At 46.0% G+C, this 12983-nt stretch overlaps 1 protein-coding gene across 1 annotated transcript; it reads left to right on the plus strand.

The window, feature by feature from the left end:
- Window positions 1-391: 391 nt before the first annotated feature.
- Window positions 392-9096, plus strand: LOC122372254 (tachykinin-like peptides receptor 86C). The gene is made up of 5 exons (XM_043349202.1): window positions 392-581; window positions 1286-1499; window positions 7563-7697; window positions 8350-8430; window positions 8982-9096. Exons 1-5 carry the CDS (start codon window positions 485-487, stop codon window positions 9094-9096), a joined length of 642 nt encoding a protein of 213 aa, XP_043205137.1. The 5' UTR covers window positions 392-484.
- Window positions 9097-12983: the final 3887 nt, after the last annotated feature.

A 12983-nucleotide genomic window follows, 5' to 3' on the forward strand; every position in this document is an offset into this window, starting at 1 on the left:
CCTACATGTATTGTACAGGGTGTCCACGTCAAAAGTGTACCCACACTTTTCTCCGTATTTTACCTTAAAAACATCACACTCACAAACAATTGCCGTCATTTGAGAGTCTAGACAATGGCAAAACATTTGCTATGCTTTTTAACTGTGCTTGGAACTCTGCTGACCACTGCGTGCCGTCTAGAGCAACTGCTCTTTATGAGCCCCTTTGCGTTGTATGTACATGTTACGATTCACCCTACTCTCCCCTACCTTTAGTTCACTTCAAATGTTGAGACACTATCCTAAAAAAATATGTACCCACCTATGCCGGCAGGAGTCCAGGATTACCCATTTCGAAGATCGCGGCTTCAAGATGGAGGAGGCACAGTGCTGCCGCCAGGCGGCCAATTGCACAACTGATAACTCCACCTGCCTGCCGACGGTGGCGTTGCCGGCGCTCTGCGAGACTGTGACATGTCTCGGGGCGACGGCCGAACCCATCGCCATGGCTTGGCTTCCGTGGCTGGTGTGGACTGTGGCTTTCTGTCTCATGTTGGCTGTCGCCATCGGCGGCAACAGTGTCGTCTGCTGGATCATTCTAGGTGAGAACCCGACGCGGATGTGGTGTCTTAGGACTTAGGTGTCGCCCAAATAAGGCAATCGAACTGTTGGAGGTCAATGATATTCGAGGCAGCCGTATGAGAACTGCTGTTTCAATTAAAAATGTAAGGCAATGGCCGGAGTTTATAAGGTATCCGAACCGGATGAAGCCAAACATTCGTCTGACTGAGCTGCTGTTTCACCTAGAAATGTAATAACAACGGACGTCTAGGCATAACATTGGTTCAACAGTCACAAGCACTACAGACTACTGTGTAGTCCAGGAAGCAAATTTTATATGCATTTATATTTAGTTGAACGTTGGAACCAATCATGGGAAACCTCAAACTCCATTGCGTCAGCCAGCTTCAATTTGATTCAGCAACAAAAGCCCGCATAGAGTAAGCAAGGCAATTTTAAATCGAAATCAGGATCAATCGGTTTCACATCACCCAAGCGTGTGTTGTCGGCTACATGCTCTTTTCAGGTTTCTTATTTGAGGTATGCCAGAGCTGGGCCTTTTCGACTGAGCTGCAGTTAGCTACGACACGAAAGGCAATATTTGTTCAGTCTATTGTTAGACGGCAGGAGTTGACTTACGTCCTCTCTCCTCTCTCTCTCTCCCTCCCTCTCTCTCTCTCTCTCTCTCTCTCTCTCTCTCTCTCTCTCTCTCTCTCTCTCTCTCTCTCTCTCTCTCTCTCCGCAGCCCACCGGCACATGCGAACCGTGACCAACTACTTCTTAGTCAACCTGAGCGTGGCAAATCTGCTCATGTCCTGTCTCAACTGCTCCTTCAACTTCATCTACATGCTGAACACGGACTGGCCATTCGGCAACACCTATTGCATCATCAGCAACTTCATGGCCAACCTGACGGTGGCGGCCAGCGTCCTGACACTGATGGCTATCGCCCTGGAAAGGTGAGGAGAGAGAGAGAGAGAGAGAGAGAGAGAGAGAGAGAGAGAGAGAGAGAGAGAGAGAGAGAGAGAGAGAGAGAGAGGGAGAGAGAGAGAGGAGGGAGGGAGGGAGGGAGGGAGGGAGGGAGGGAGGGAGGGAGGGAGGGAGAGAGGGGGAGGGAGGGAGAGAGTGAGGGAGGGTTAAAGGGAGGGAGTGAGGGGGAGGGAAGGAAAGAGGGGAGGGCAAGGAAGGGACGATAGATAATAGCCGTTTTCACGACGGCCATCTGGTACACATTTGGTGCACACCTGGTGCAGACAGGTGCAGATTTGGTCAAATCAGGTTCAGTGTGTCTCTTAGTAACTATCAGCTAGGGTTGCACTATTTGCTTATATGCCTGCTTTGTCATATTATCAGAGAGTATCATCGATTAGAACACTGAAATAAATTAATAAAATGAAGATATTTGCTGTAAAAGAAATTAGGTGCAGATTTGGTCAAATCAGGTGCACTCGCCGGATAGGCCGTCGTGAAAACGGTTAATAAGATAGATAGATTGATAAATTGATAAATAGATGCATTGCATGGATAGATACAAAAAGACAGATGGAAACGAAATACGACCATTTATAATTCAAACCTTTCTAGTTTCTACTAGAGCGTATCGCGTTTAGCCAGTCATTATAATTACAATGGATTCAACAAATGATGAAAACGTGTTCAAATGGTCGCACAGCAAACGTTTAAGTACCTTGCTAATCAGGAAGAATTGAAAAGGCCTTTGTCTGAACCTGTCTTTCATTTTATTTCTATAAAAAGACGGGACATTTTTCATATCCAGGTACGCGAACTTACCTAGTACAATGGTCGTAGAAGAGGTCAGGTATTGTCCTTCTTGATTTCCGGCGGCAGCAATCTGCTATTTTTGCAGCCAACATGGTAAAAAGTTCTCATCGCATCCATCCGGGCTGTTATTGCCGGCATTGTGCGCATATGCAGTCAGCACATCCGAGAACAATTAGTCCAGGATTTCTAGAGAAATTATTATGCTTCAGCTACGCTTATAAGGCGGGTACCTAATCTCTGCATAATAACGGTAGGTTTTTGCCTCTGGTAGCGGCGTGAGTCGTATCAACTGTCATCATCTCCGTGGCCTTTAAGGTGTAATTACGTCGGAAATATCTTTTATCATTCAGCCTGCGCAATATAACGCATTTATACTAAACGCTCTAGCTATTAGATAAATATTTGCAAATAGTCTAAGATAAAGCGATGAAGATGTCAGGTAGAATTGATGCTGGAACTGCACGATGATCATTTCAGGTAGGTGCTAGATTGACATGTTCCAAGCAGAATGCATTGGCAAGGAATACCTATATCCTTGATTTAGGAAAGAGGCATGGGAGGAATATGATAAAAATTAGTTAGAAAAACCCAGCAACGATATTTTTGTACATTGAAGCTATAGTATCCTAAACCAGTTAGTTTCGATATGTCTAAGAATCATTTAACCTTCAGCTAATGAAATGAAGGACGAAAACGCTTTGGCAGTAATTGGGCAATGGGCATATCGCCTGTTGTAGAAATACCTAAATAAATGAATTGAATAAAATAAAATTAGTAAGTGCAGTTGCCGATGTCTATTGACAGAGGTATTAATGATAAAAGTACTCATATCCATCACGTCTAGATAAAGGCGTAAGTTGTGATAGGCAAAACCACCCGTTTGGGGAACTCAGACAACGGCTGCCTGCCTGTATTTTTCACAGAAGCTGTTTTTAAGGAGCTAAACAATGTTCGAACGATGCCTCTTGGCAACATTTCCTCTTTTTTCTCGCGAGTGCACCAGCCAATTTAATAAAAAGGACGTTATCCCCAGCGCCGCCCGCATGTAAACATCGAAGAAGCCGAGACAACTTTACAGGGAGAAGAGAAGAAAGAGGGCTAACATTAGCGTCGACGGGAGCGACGAGTTGTCTCCAGTCTCGGAAAAATCAACATCCGATGCCTGATTTGGATAGAAGCTTCAGACGAACAGTGACGTCAACTGGCAGTGTCTTCCTGATTTACTTCGACACCTGCTCACTGATCAGGCTGTGTTGTTCGAGTGTGCGCTGTCAAAGGCCCGTAGACAATATGTCGCCTGGGGCACGTACAGCCGTCAGATTCAATGAGACAATGGGCCACGAAGGTCTGTAGCCACGGCTATTTATAATTCCCACCAGGGACCTGCTGTCGCGGGGACCATACAAACATAATCACGAGGTGCAACACAGACAATGTCAACAGCCAACACAGCAGTCGCAGCAAATATAGCGGCATCAGCACCAAACTTGTTTAATATCACGACGCTGCAGACGGCTGACAAATAGAACTCTTGCACAACGCCTTTTTACGGTGTCAGCTTAAACATGCACACGAGAAAAAAAAACGAATAAACCGGTCGTAATCACGGTGCTTGTTTTATCCAAAAAAGTGTTTGTCCGATTCCCGCCGTCAGTCCTTCTTCGCATTGCTATTTCTCATCCATTCTTCGGGCAATACGCCGTGGAATAGCGTTGTTTTATGGATGAAGTAAAAACATTCGCAAAGAGGCATTGCATAAGATATTGAAAACGACATGCTTAGCCCGGCAGTTGCTGGGGTGGCGAGAGGCGCCCAAAAAGGCAATGGGCGCCTCTCGCCATAAACTCTGTCAAAACGGTGCACAATCCATCTTATAAGGCCTACAAGAGTGTCAGCTCCATATAGGGGTCAGTCAAGCATAGGTCAGGGTCAAGGTCAGGTCAACCGGGTAGGCACATATCCCCAAAAATCAAAACTGATATTCGCAGCCTGTGACACATGTTTTATAGGTAATTGGGGGCGTAGAACACGATGGTGACATTCATTTTATCATATATGTACGTGTTTGACTCAAAAAGTTCAATTTAAGAAATTCATGTATGTATCATGGTCGTGAAGTAGTCACGAAAAATTGCCAAGATTCAGTTCAAGATTTTGGAAAATGCGGAACGATAATCAATAATCGAAGATAGCCATTTGATTGATCATGGTATTGGCAGTCTAATGGCGTTTACGGCATGTCTGTATGTCTATTCTGTGATTTTATATGCTTTTTTGAACATATGCCGTTTTTGGTCGAAAACTCAGAAATCATGACGTCCCTAAAACCTCGATATCTCAAAAATTTCCAACCGATTTTTTTTTTAACTTTGTCACAGTAAACTTCAATCAATTCCCTACAGGTACCCAAAATTTGATGGCCCGGCGAAAAAAGTGGGGGCGTTTAACGCCCCCCCCCCCCCCAGCAACTCGCGGGTTAATTGCGATCAATTTTACATCGATTGGTTGGCATGTCGGTCGTGCACGTCATGCCATCTAAATATACTGCTTTATGATTTAATCTTAGTTTCGCCTTCCGTGTCCGATGGAATTCCGAAAAAAAAAACTAGATAGAAAACATCTCAATAGAAGATTAAACAAAAACAAACTTTCGATGTGTTCCAGCCTTGTAGGATCTCGCTTGATGTGAACAGGACCCTTACGTCGAATAACTAGCCTCTTTTCCCAAATAAAGTTAAAATAAGGCGGGAAAACGAAAATGTATGGTCATCTAAGGGTAAACACCACCTTTTGTTCGATATCGACATCTCACATCGGTAGGGCCGCTAGCGACTGCAGCGCGGCGTGTGCCACTACCACCAAACCTGTACTGGTAGACTGTACCGCAGTGTCTGCCGGTGTTGCGGCACAGTCTACCAGGCTGCAGCGCTGCTGCGCGGCGGTGCCGGCGAGGATAATATTGAATGGCAGAGGCTGGCGGGATTGTTTTTGACTGTAGGGATATGGAGAGGGAGGGAGGGAGAGAGGGAGAGAGAAAAAGAAAGAGAAAAAGAAAGAGAGAGAGAGAGAGAGAAAGAGAAAGAGAGAGGGAAAGAAAGAGAGGGATGCATGTAGGACGGGTAGAAACAAAGACAGATAGACAGACAGACAGACAGACAGACAGACAGACAGACAGACAGACAGACAGACAAACAAACAGACAGACAGACATAACGCACTACGCAGCTTGATGGAGATGGCAAACAAATCGAGGGGTCCTCTGTAGCATCTTTCCAGTGACTACCACCCATTTATTTCAACTTAAATAATTTCACCGCACCCGTAGACAAAGACTTATCGAATCCAACCCCTCACATAATTCCTCCTGTCAGACAAATACCATGTAATGCCTTAAGCGTATCACCAGCAGGCCTCCCGCAGCCCAAACATGACAGAAAGTAGCAATTATGGGCCGAAACAGCCTTATCACTATACCTGGAAACAGTTCCAGACATCAGACCCGCCGGCCGCCACCATGGCAACCTCATCTCAAACCATCTGCGCAATAAAACTAAAAAATGTAGCAAATGCGGGCTGTCGGGCTGCTGGCTTGTGAATCGCGGCCTGTCACAGCCCACGTAGAGATGGAAATGACATAAAAATGAAAACATGCCCACGTGATTTCTGCTCACGGTCACACCTTCGCGTTCTGGACAAACACGAGATTTAGACAACTACGGGTACACGCCAGGCTTACACAAAGAAGCGTGATCAAAACATTGTTTTCCTGCTCACTGCATTTATCATGCATAAGCTGCAAATGTCACTGAAGACTCTGTGATGGGTCTGATACAACGAAACCATCACCACACTCCCGAATCAATTCATGTTCAAATCTCCCACGGCAATGGCTTCGGAGAAAAGCTCACGGAGAAAATCGAGTTAGAGTGTTGCTAAGGCAGCCGCTCCTCCGTCTCACTTGAAAAGTGCTGCCGCGCCGTCGCTTCGCCCACCTATGGTCGTTCCCCGGTCGCTGATATTCATACGGACTGTACCTGGTCGAAGCCAGGTCACCGGGGACGAGCGAGTCGACCTAAGGAGCCCACGGAACGAGCCCGCCAGAAAACTTGTCCGACATTCACTGCCACGTCGAATGGAACGCTTTGTGAAGTCCCACCGGGACCCGCGGGTCGACAAGTTAGCGGCTGTTGCAGGCAAAGCGCACGTGGCTATGTTGTTGCACCACTTTTTCGTTGGCTTGTGATCATTGATTAACGACGTTGTGGGGTGTCTTATAAAGTTTGATGTAAGCATGGTAGGAGGTAAGTTATTCAACAGGCACTTTGCCATGAAGTTTTCACGCTGGCAAGCGCTGATCCGTGTGCACACTGCACAGTCGCCGAAATTGAGCCGTGAGGTTTGGGACATGAGTTACAGGAACCAATACAGCTGTTGAAAAACACGGAACAAATAGTGCATGGACGCGTTTCGATTATTAAATCTTCATCAGCATGACATAATCACAGAGAAAACAAGATATAGCACACAAACATTCGAGCTCGTCACAGTGCAATCGTCTTGATTTTCTGAAATTTTTGATTTGAAATCAAAATCTTGATTTTTTGAAATCAAGACGATTGCACTGTGACGAGCTCGAATGTTTGTGTGCTATATCTTGTTTTCTCTGTGATTATGTCATGCTGATGAAGATTTAATAATCGAAACGCGTCCATGCACTATTTGTTCCGTGTTTTTCTACTTGTCTCCATCAATATACAAATACAGCTGTTGTTTTATTCAGCTTTGAAGTACCCCTCACCGGAATACCAACCCTAATGTGAAATGCCAACACATCGCGTTAGCATGTATGCCAGGCACGATGTGCGCTTTGTCCTGTCACTTACGTAAGCCTCAAGTTAAGGCCAGCGAAAGATGCCTGATCTTCAGTTTCAGCTACAGCTAATAAACCCATAAACTACCCACTTAGGCCACTTTCGCAATCCGTTATTATGGTTCAATAACACAAGGCAACTTCCTCATAGCTCCCAAACGTCATGCTTACTGCAATTACAATTACTGTAGGCTGTTCAACGTATTTTTGCCGTTGACTCTGTTTGAAACCGATCGAAACTTAGCCGCACATGTTCCCATCGTTCGTAGTGTAAAACATGACAAAAGAAAGGCCCTGCTTGTGGATTTGGCCGCCGCAATCTGGCCAAACAAGCTCAGTCATAACTCATAACCTACCCTGCCTCCCTCAGATACGTCGTGATCCTCCACCCGCTTCGGAGACGTCTGAGCAAACGAGGTGCTGTCGGCGGAATGATTGGAATTTGGACGGCCAGCGCTCTGCTGTCGGCCCCTTGCCTGCTCTACTCACATGTCGTCACGCATGTGTAAGTATCGACGCGGTCGTGCGGTGGAACACGTGTTGGAAACACACACATCAACACGATCGTGGGCTGGGACACGTGAGGAAACACATATATCGACACGATCGTGCGGTGAAACACGTAGGGAAACACATATCGACACGATCTTGCGGTCATACAGTTGGGAAACAGTAAACACACATATTGAAACGATGGTGGGGTGAAACGTAGGGGGAGGGTGGAAGACAAACACGAGCACTCCACACGATCGTGGGACACAGGGATTATCGACAAGCTCTCGTGGGAAAACCGGTGTGTCGGTTCAAGTAAGAAAACCCGCCGGGCATTGATTAGGTGGTCAGTCAGGCACAGGCGTGGGAGCGAGACGGTCAGCTCATCTATGAGTAACTACACTTCCTTGACATCAAGCACGCATGGAGTACCGACCTAAATACCGACCCATGTCGTCAAAAAATGCATAGACAGCTATGCAAGTATGCATATTCCAATACCATCGGACATCAGGGTGTGACGACTGACAAATGGTTTCGCTAAGCACTGATGTGACACTTGTCGTCACTTAGCATTGATGTGACGACTGGCTTCGCTAAGCATACATTGCTCTGACGATTGAAGCCACCAGACATTGACGTGACATCACTGGTCGTTACCGCAGGTTCAGCGGCGGTGAGATCAAGCGGGGCTGTCTGGTGGAGTGGCCCGGCGACCCAGAGGTCAAATCATTCTCCGACTACGTGTGAGTACCTAGTACCTAACAGTAGTACTCGTAGTAGTAGTCCCCGGGGATACCGTAGAGAAGGGGAGAAAATAGAAGCGGGAAGAAGTGTCGCAGGATAGATAGGTGAAATTAGGGTGCGTAGTGCTTTTTGTTACAGGAATAGCGAGGGGTTTATTGAGTTTGAATGTCTGTTTCACTTCATACTGGCCGGTGTTGGGCTGTAATTTAGGCCCCGTAATTTGTTCAGCATTCAAGGGCTGATAAACCGTGGTCATATCGAATTAAATACTAAACATAGGTGGTCTTTTGCTAGTGGCAATCGCCCACCCGAGCTTGCTGACAAATTGATAGCGAACTAGGTTATTTACAGTGCTTTTTTGGAACGGTCTCAAGCGAAAACTCCCACAATGTTACTATGAATCTTCTTCGGTATTCATTTTTATCATGTATCATATAGTGTTTATCTTCTTTCCATGGTCGTTACATTCGTTAGGTACTACTCAAACTTGATTTCATTTTGAGTGTGTAGTTGATAAAACTGCTCTGACCCGACCGGACGTCACGCGCAGGTACAACATGGTATTCCTGATAACCACTTACGTGCTGCCGATGCTGGCCATGGCTGTATCCTACGTCATCATCGGTAAGTGGAAGAACCAGGAGAATGTAGAACCAGTGAACTAGTAGAATAGTAGAACCAGTAGATGGACCAGTGTAATGTATGTAGGACCAGTGAGCCAGTAGAATAGTAGAACCAGTAGATAGACCAGTGTAATGTAGAACCAGTGAGCCAGTAGAATAGTAGAACCAGTGGAAGAACCGGTAGAATTGGAAATCAATAGAACCAGTGAAAGAACCGGTAGAATTGGAAATCAATAGAACCAGTGAAACAAGTGAAAGTGAACAAGTGAAACAGTATAATGTAGAATCAGTGAACAAGTAGAATGCTGGAGACGGAGGAAGAGCCAATAGAATCGGCAATACAGCGAGCCAGTGCCAGCGGAAACCAGGGCGAACTGGCTACCTTGCATGTGAATGAAGAGCACCGAAGGGAGCTTAAAGTTGGAGTGCAGTTCCGTTCAAACTTTGAGTGACTGGGATATCGTTTCGGCCGGCCGGTCAGTGCGGTATTTCCCACGGGGCAGCGCAGTTCCATGACTAGTCAAGACCCATTCTTGACGTCAAGGTTAAGTCTTTTATACTGCGCACACCGAACAGTCTAAATGTAAAATATGCGGCATATATGCAGGGCTTAATAAGTAGCGAACTACGCGGATGAAAAACGTTATTTGAGAGAAAAAAAAAACAGCTGCATGACCAAATAAAAAGTTGAACGCTACACCTGTGCGAGCACGAAAGTCCGTGATAAGCGTCCGTTATGCTATCGCTACGTCTGGACTTGGAGCCATCAATATAAAAAATAACCATATGAATTCATTAAGGTAAATAAATCTGAGTTCTTTTCTAATATGCATAAAGCTCAGGGTGCGCTTGGTAAGCTCAGCTTTACATAGGCATGCTGCATATTGTTGAAATTCATACATAAAATTACCGAACGCTTACATGTGACAGAAAGACATGCAAGCTTGTTTTCTATTGAAAGTTATTAAGTAATGATAAATTTACTTTCTTTGCTAGAAACGGCTAAATTTCATCCGATTTGAACGCTACGGGAGGGCCAACCGGCAAAAGCCTCGAATACCTCCCTCGGAAACCGCCTGTGGCATTATTTTCACTCTCGAGCACTTCAACTGTAAGCAAAACAACTATTTTGGGAACAATCTAGCGCCTGATGTGATCCAGTAAGCTTAAGTTTCAACTTCCAAGGCTAAGAATAGTCACCGTTCACCCCAACTCTTTGCAACGTCCAAAGTCAGCACAACTTCACTAATCACCAATATAATTGAGCTCCCAATCAGTAAAGGCATCTAGCATGAACACACAAACAACGCAGTCTAATTTAATCGTGCACAATGGTGATGAAGGACAATGATAAATGATAGCCACTTTGTGACACAGTCAGCTGCATTAATTCTGGCTTTATCGCAGCATTCAAACTTCACAACGCACCTTCTCTTCAACCTCCCAATCCTCCGCCTCTCATGCTCCAGTGCAGTGTTCGCCATTACATTCCACCCGCCATGCGCACACAAGCATTCCCTGTGTCCCTGTGACCCTGTATCCTGTATCCGTCTGGTCTAAAACAGCCCTACTTCGCTCCCTCGGAGCCATCGGCACACCCGGTCAGGCCACATTGGTAAACGTTCACCGAATAACAATGGGGCATTGTGAGCCCACCGATGCGGTGCATTGCGAGCACGCTGTAGACCGGTCGCTAGGTGGATGGAGACTGGAAAGGCAGTCTCTGGTGGCATGAGGGACTTTGGATGGCCTAGCGAGGGGGCTTAGTGGGGCTTAGGAGGGCTCACAGGCGCTCAATATGCTGGCAGGCTTTGAAGCTTCGATCATAGCAGCTACAAATCAAAATTGTAAATTGGGTGTTTGCTCTGTTTTAGGGAAATTTAGTCACATACATCTTGCATGCATATATGTATGTAGGTACCTAGACCAGCAATAATATATATTAACACATGGTTTCCCGTGTGTAAATGGTTTTAACGCACAACGTGGATGGATTGGAGCACGAGTGTGTTAATGCACGAGTGAAACGAGTGCATTAACGCACGAGTGCTCCATTACGTACAAATATATCAAACGCGTTATTACGGAGCGAGCGAAGCGAACGTAGTCTTTCCTTAGATTAACGGAAATTTCTGAGTATGAGCGGCCGGCCGGCCGGCCGGCCGGCCGGCCGTGGTCACGCTTTTGCGAGGCTTATATCTCAGCAACCACTTGACCGATTTACACGCGGTAATTTTCGTAGGGTAGCTTCATTCCTTCTACCAAGTATTGGACTATTCCCGATGCATGTGGGTGACCCCTTATGCACGTGCCACGTGCAAAACGAAGAGGTGTCACTTTTGTAATTGTTGCAATATCTCGGTAACTACTTGGCCGATTGCGCTGAAAGTTGGCATGTAGGTAGGCACCCACTAGGCACTGCATATACATGTGCCAGAGTTGGGGTGCTGCTGCACGTGCGCACGTGCAGGGGTCGTTTCCAGATCTCGAGAACGGCTGGACCGATTGCGCTCAAATTTGGTACACGGTTAGGGACCGGTTAGTAGGGTGCCGTGCACAAGTCAGTTGGGACCCATTTTGCACGTGCGCACGTGCAGGGTGCCGCTTCCAGATCTCGAGAACGGCTGGGCCGATTGTGCCCAAATTTGGCACATCGCTAGAGACCAGTTAGTAGGGTGCCGTGCACAAGTCAGTTGGAGGTACCCCCTCGCAATTTCGCACGTGCAAGGCCCACCCTCTCGCTCGCTCCGTTAGTCGCCCCAAAAGGCGTTATACTGGTTTACGTACAAATATATCAAATCACAAACCAATCACGGCAGAGCTAAATAAAGATCACTGCTGCCTAATATGCTTGTTACATGATATCAAAAGATCATCAAACATTGATTACATAATCAAGATAGAAAATAACTGAAGATATCATATGTGGGTATGCAATTTTCAAATAACGAATGTGATGATAGTAAAACTGGTACGTGTCTTATTACCAATTGTCCATTGTAAATAAGTACCAGGCTTTTTAAAATTCATACGTTATCTTAATATACAATATACATATATGACTGTTAATATGAAAGTCAATCCCTCTCCTAAATGTAGTTCTCATCAGTTGTTAACGAGTTGATGTTGACAAAATGTGTGGCCTTGGTGATAAGACGGCGATTTGGCCTTAATAAAGTGTAAACTAAATTAAATAGTTCTTGCTCAATTAAGTGCCCGCTAAACGAATAGCCAACAGATGAGTGAAGCATAAATCACCCTATTACCGCCAACAGCCAACTACACGTTATCTAGCGGCCTCAGCAACAAGCTGACTTGCCATTTGACGAAGCCTTGGTGGTGCATTTGGCAAGGTGTCAGTTCCAGGGACTGGAGGACCCGGGTTCGATTCCTGGTGCCGCCCATTCCCCTCCCGTGATGCTAGCAAAGCCAAACCTCGCTCCCCTTGTGTGATCTACCGTTTATTTTATGATTGTCTAAATAAAGTCGGCCCATGGTAAGGAATGGATCTCCAACGCAAATAATGTTGCGTGCAAGTCAAGTAAATTCCACTTACGGGGCGAGAATGCCATCGCCCCTGGCTGACTGAAGGGTAAATGAATAGTTAACAGTGTCCCTGGGTGTGCCTTAAAGCCAACCACCTTGGCTCAGTATCCAGTTAGCGGAAGCGGTTGATTAGCTTTTTACTGAGCAGTTTAAAGTAGTTAGATCTGTTTAACGCTAACATTGCATGGTAAAATGCTTATAGAATATGTATACGCTTGTCCGCAGGTCGGGAGCTGTGGGGCAGCAGAAGTATCGGTATTCAGACAGAGCGACAACTGGCCTGCGTCAAATCCAAACGGAAGGTGAGCAACGATCGCGGGAAGGTACGCTAACAAACGATCGCCAGTCGAAGATCGATTCCCCCCACCCCCACCCCAGCCCAT

Source organism: Amphibalanus amphitrite, unplaced genomic scaffold (genome assembly GCF_019059575.1).
Source record: "Amphibalanus amphitrite isolate SeventyFive unplaced genomic scaffold, NRLGWU_Aamphi_draft 001337F_arrow, whole genome shotgun sequence".
Classification (NCBI taxonomy): Eukaryota; Metazoa; Arthropoda; class Thecostraca; order Balanomorpha; family Balanidae; genus Amphibalanus; species Amphibalanus amphitrite.

Bases quoted from the DNA above. Each gene is read 5' to 3' on its own strand.
- LOC122372254 (XM_043349202.1), top strand. From the start codon at position 485: ATGGCTTGGCTTCCGTGGCTGGTGTGGACTGTGGCTTTCTGTCTCATG. The intron at 1,500-7,562 runs GTGAGGAGAGAG...TGCCTCCCTCAG, and splicing joins ATGGCTATCGCCCTGGAAAG to ATACGTCGTGATCCTCCACC. The intron at 7,698-8,349 runs GTAAGTATCGAC...TCGTTACCGCAG, and splicing joins TCACATGTCGTCACGCATGT to GTTCAGCGGCGGTGAGATCA.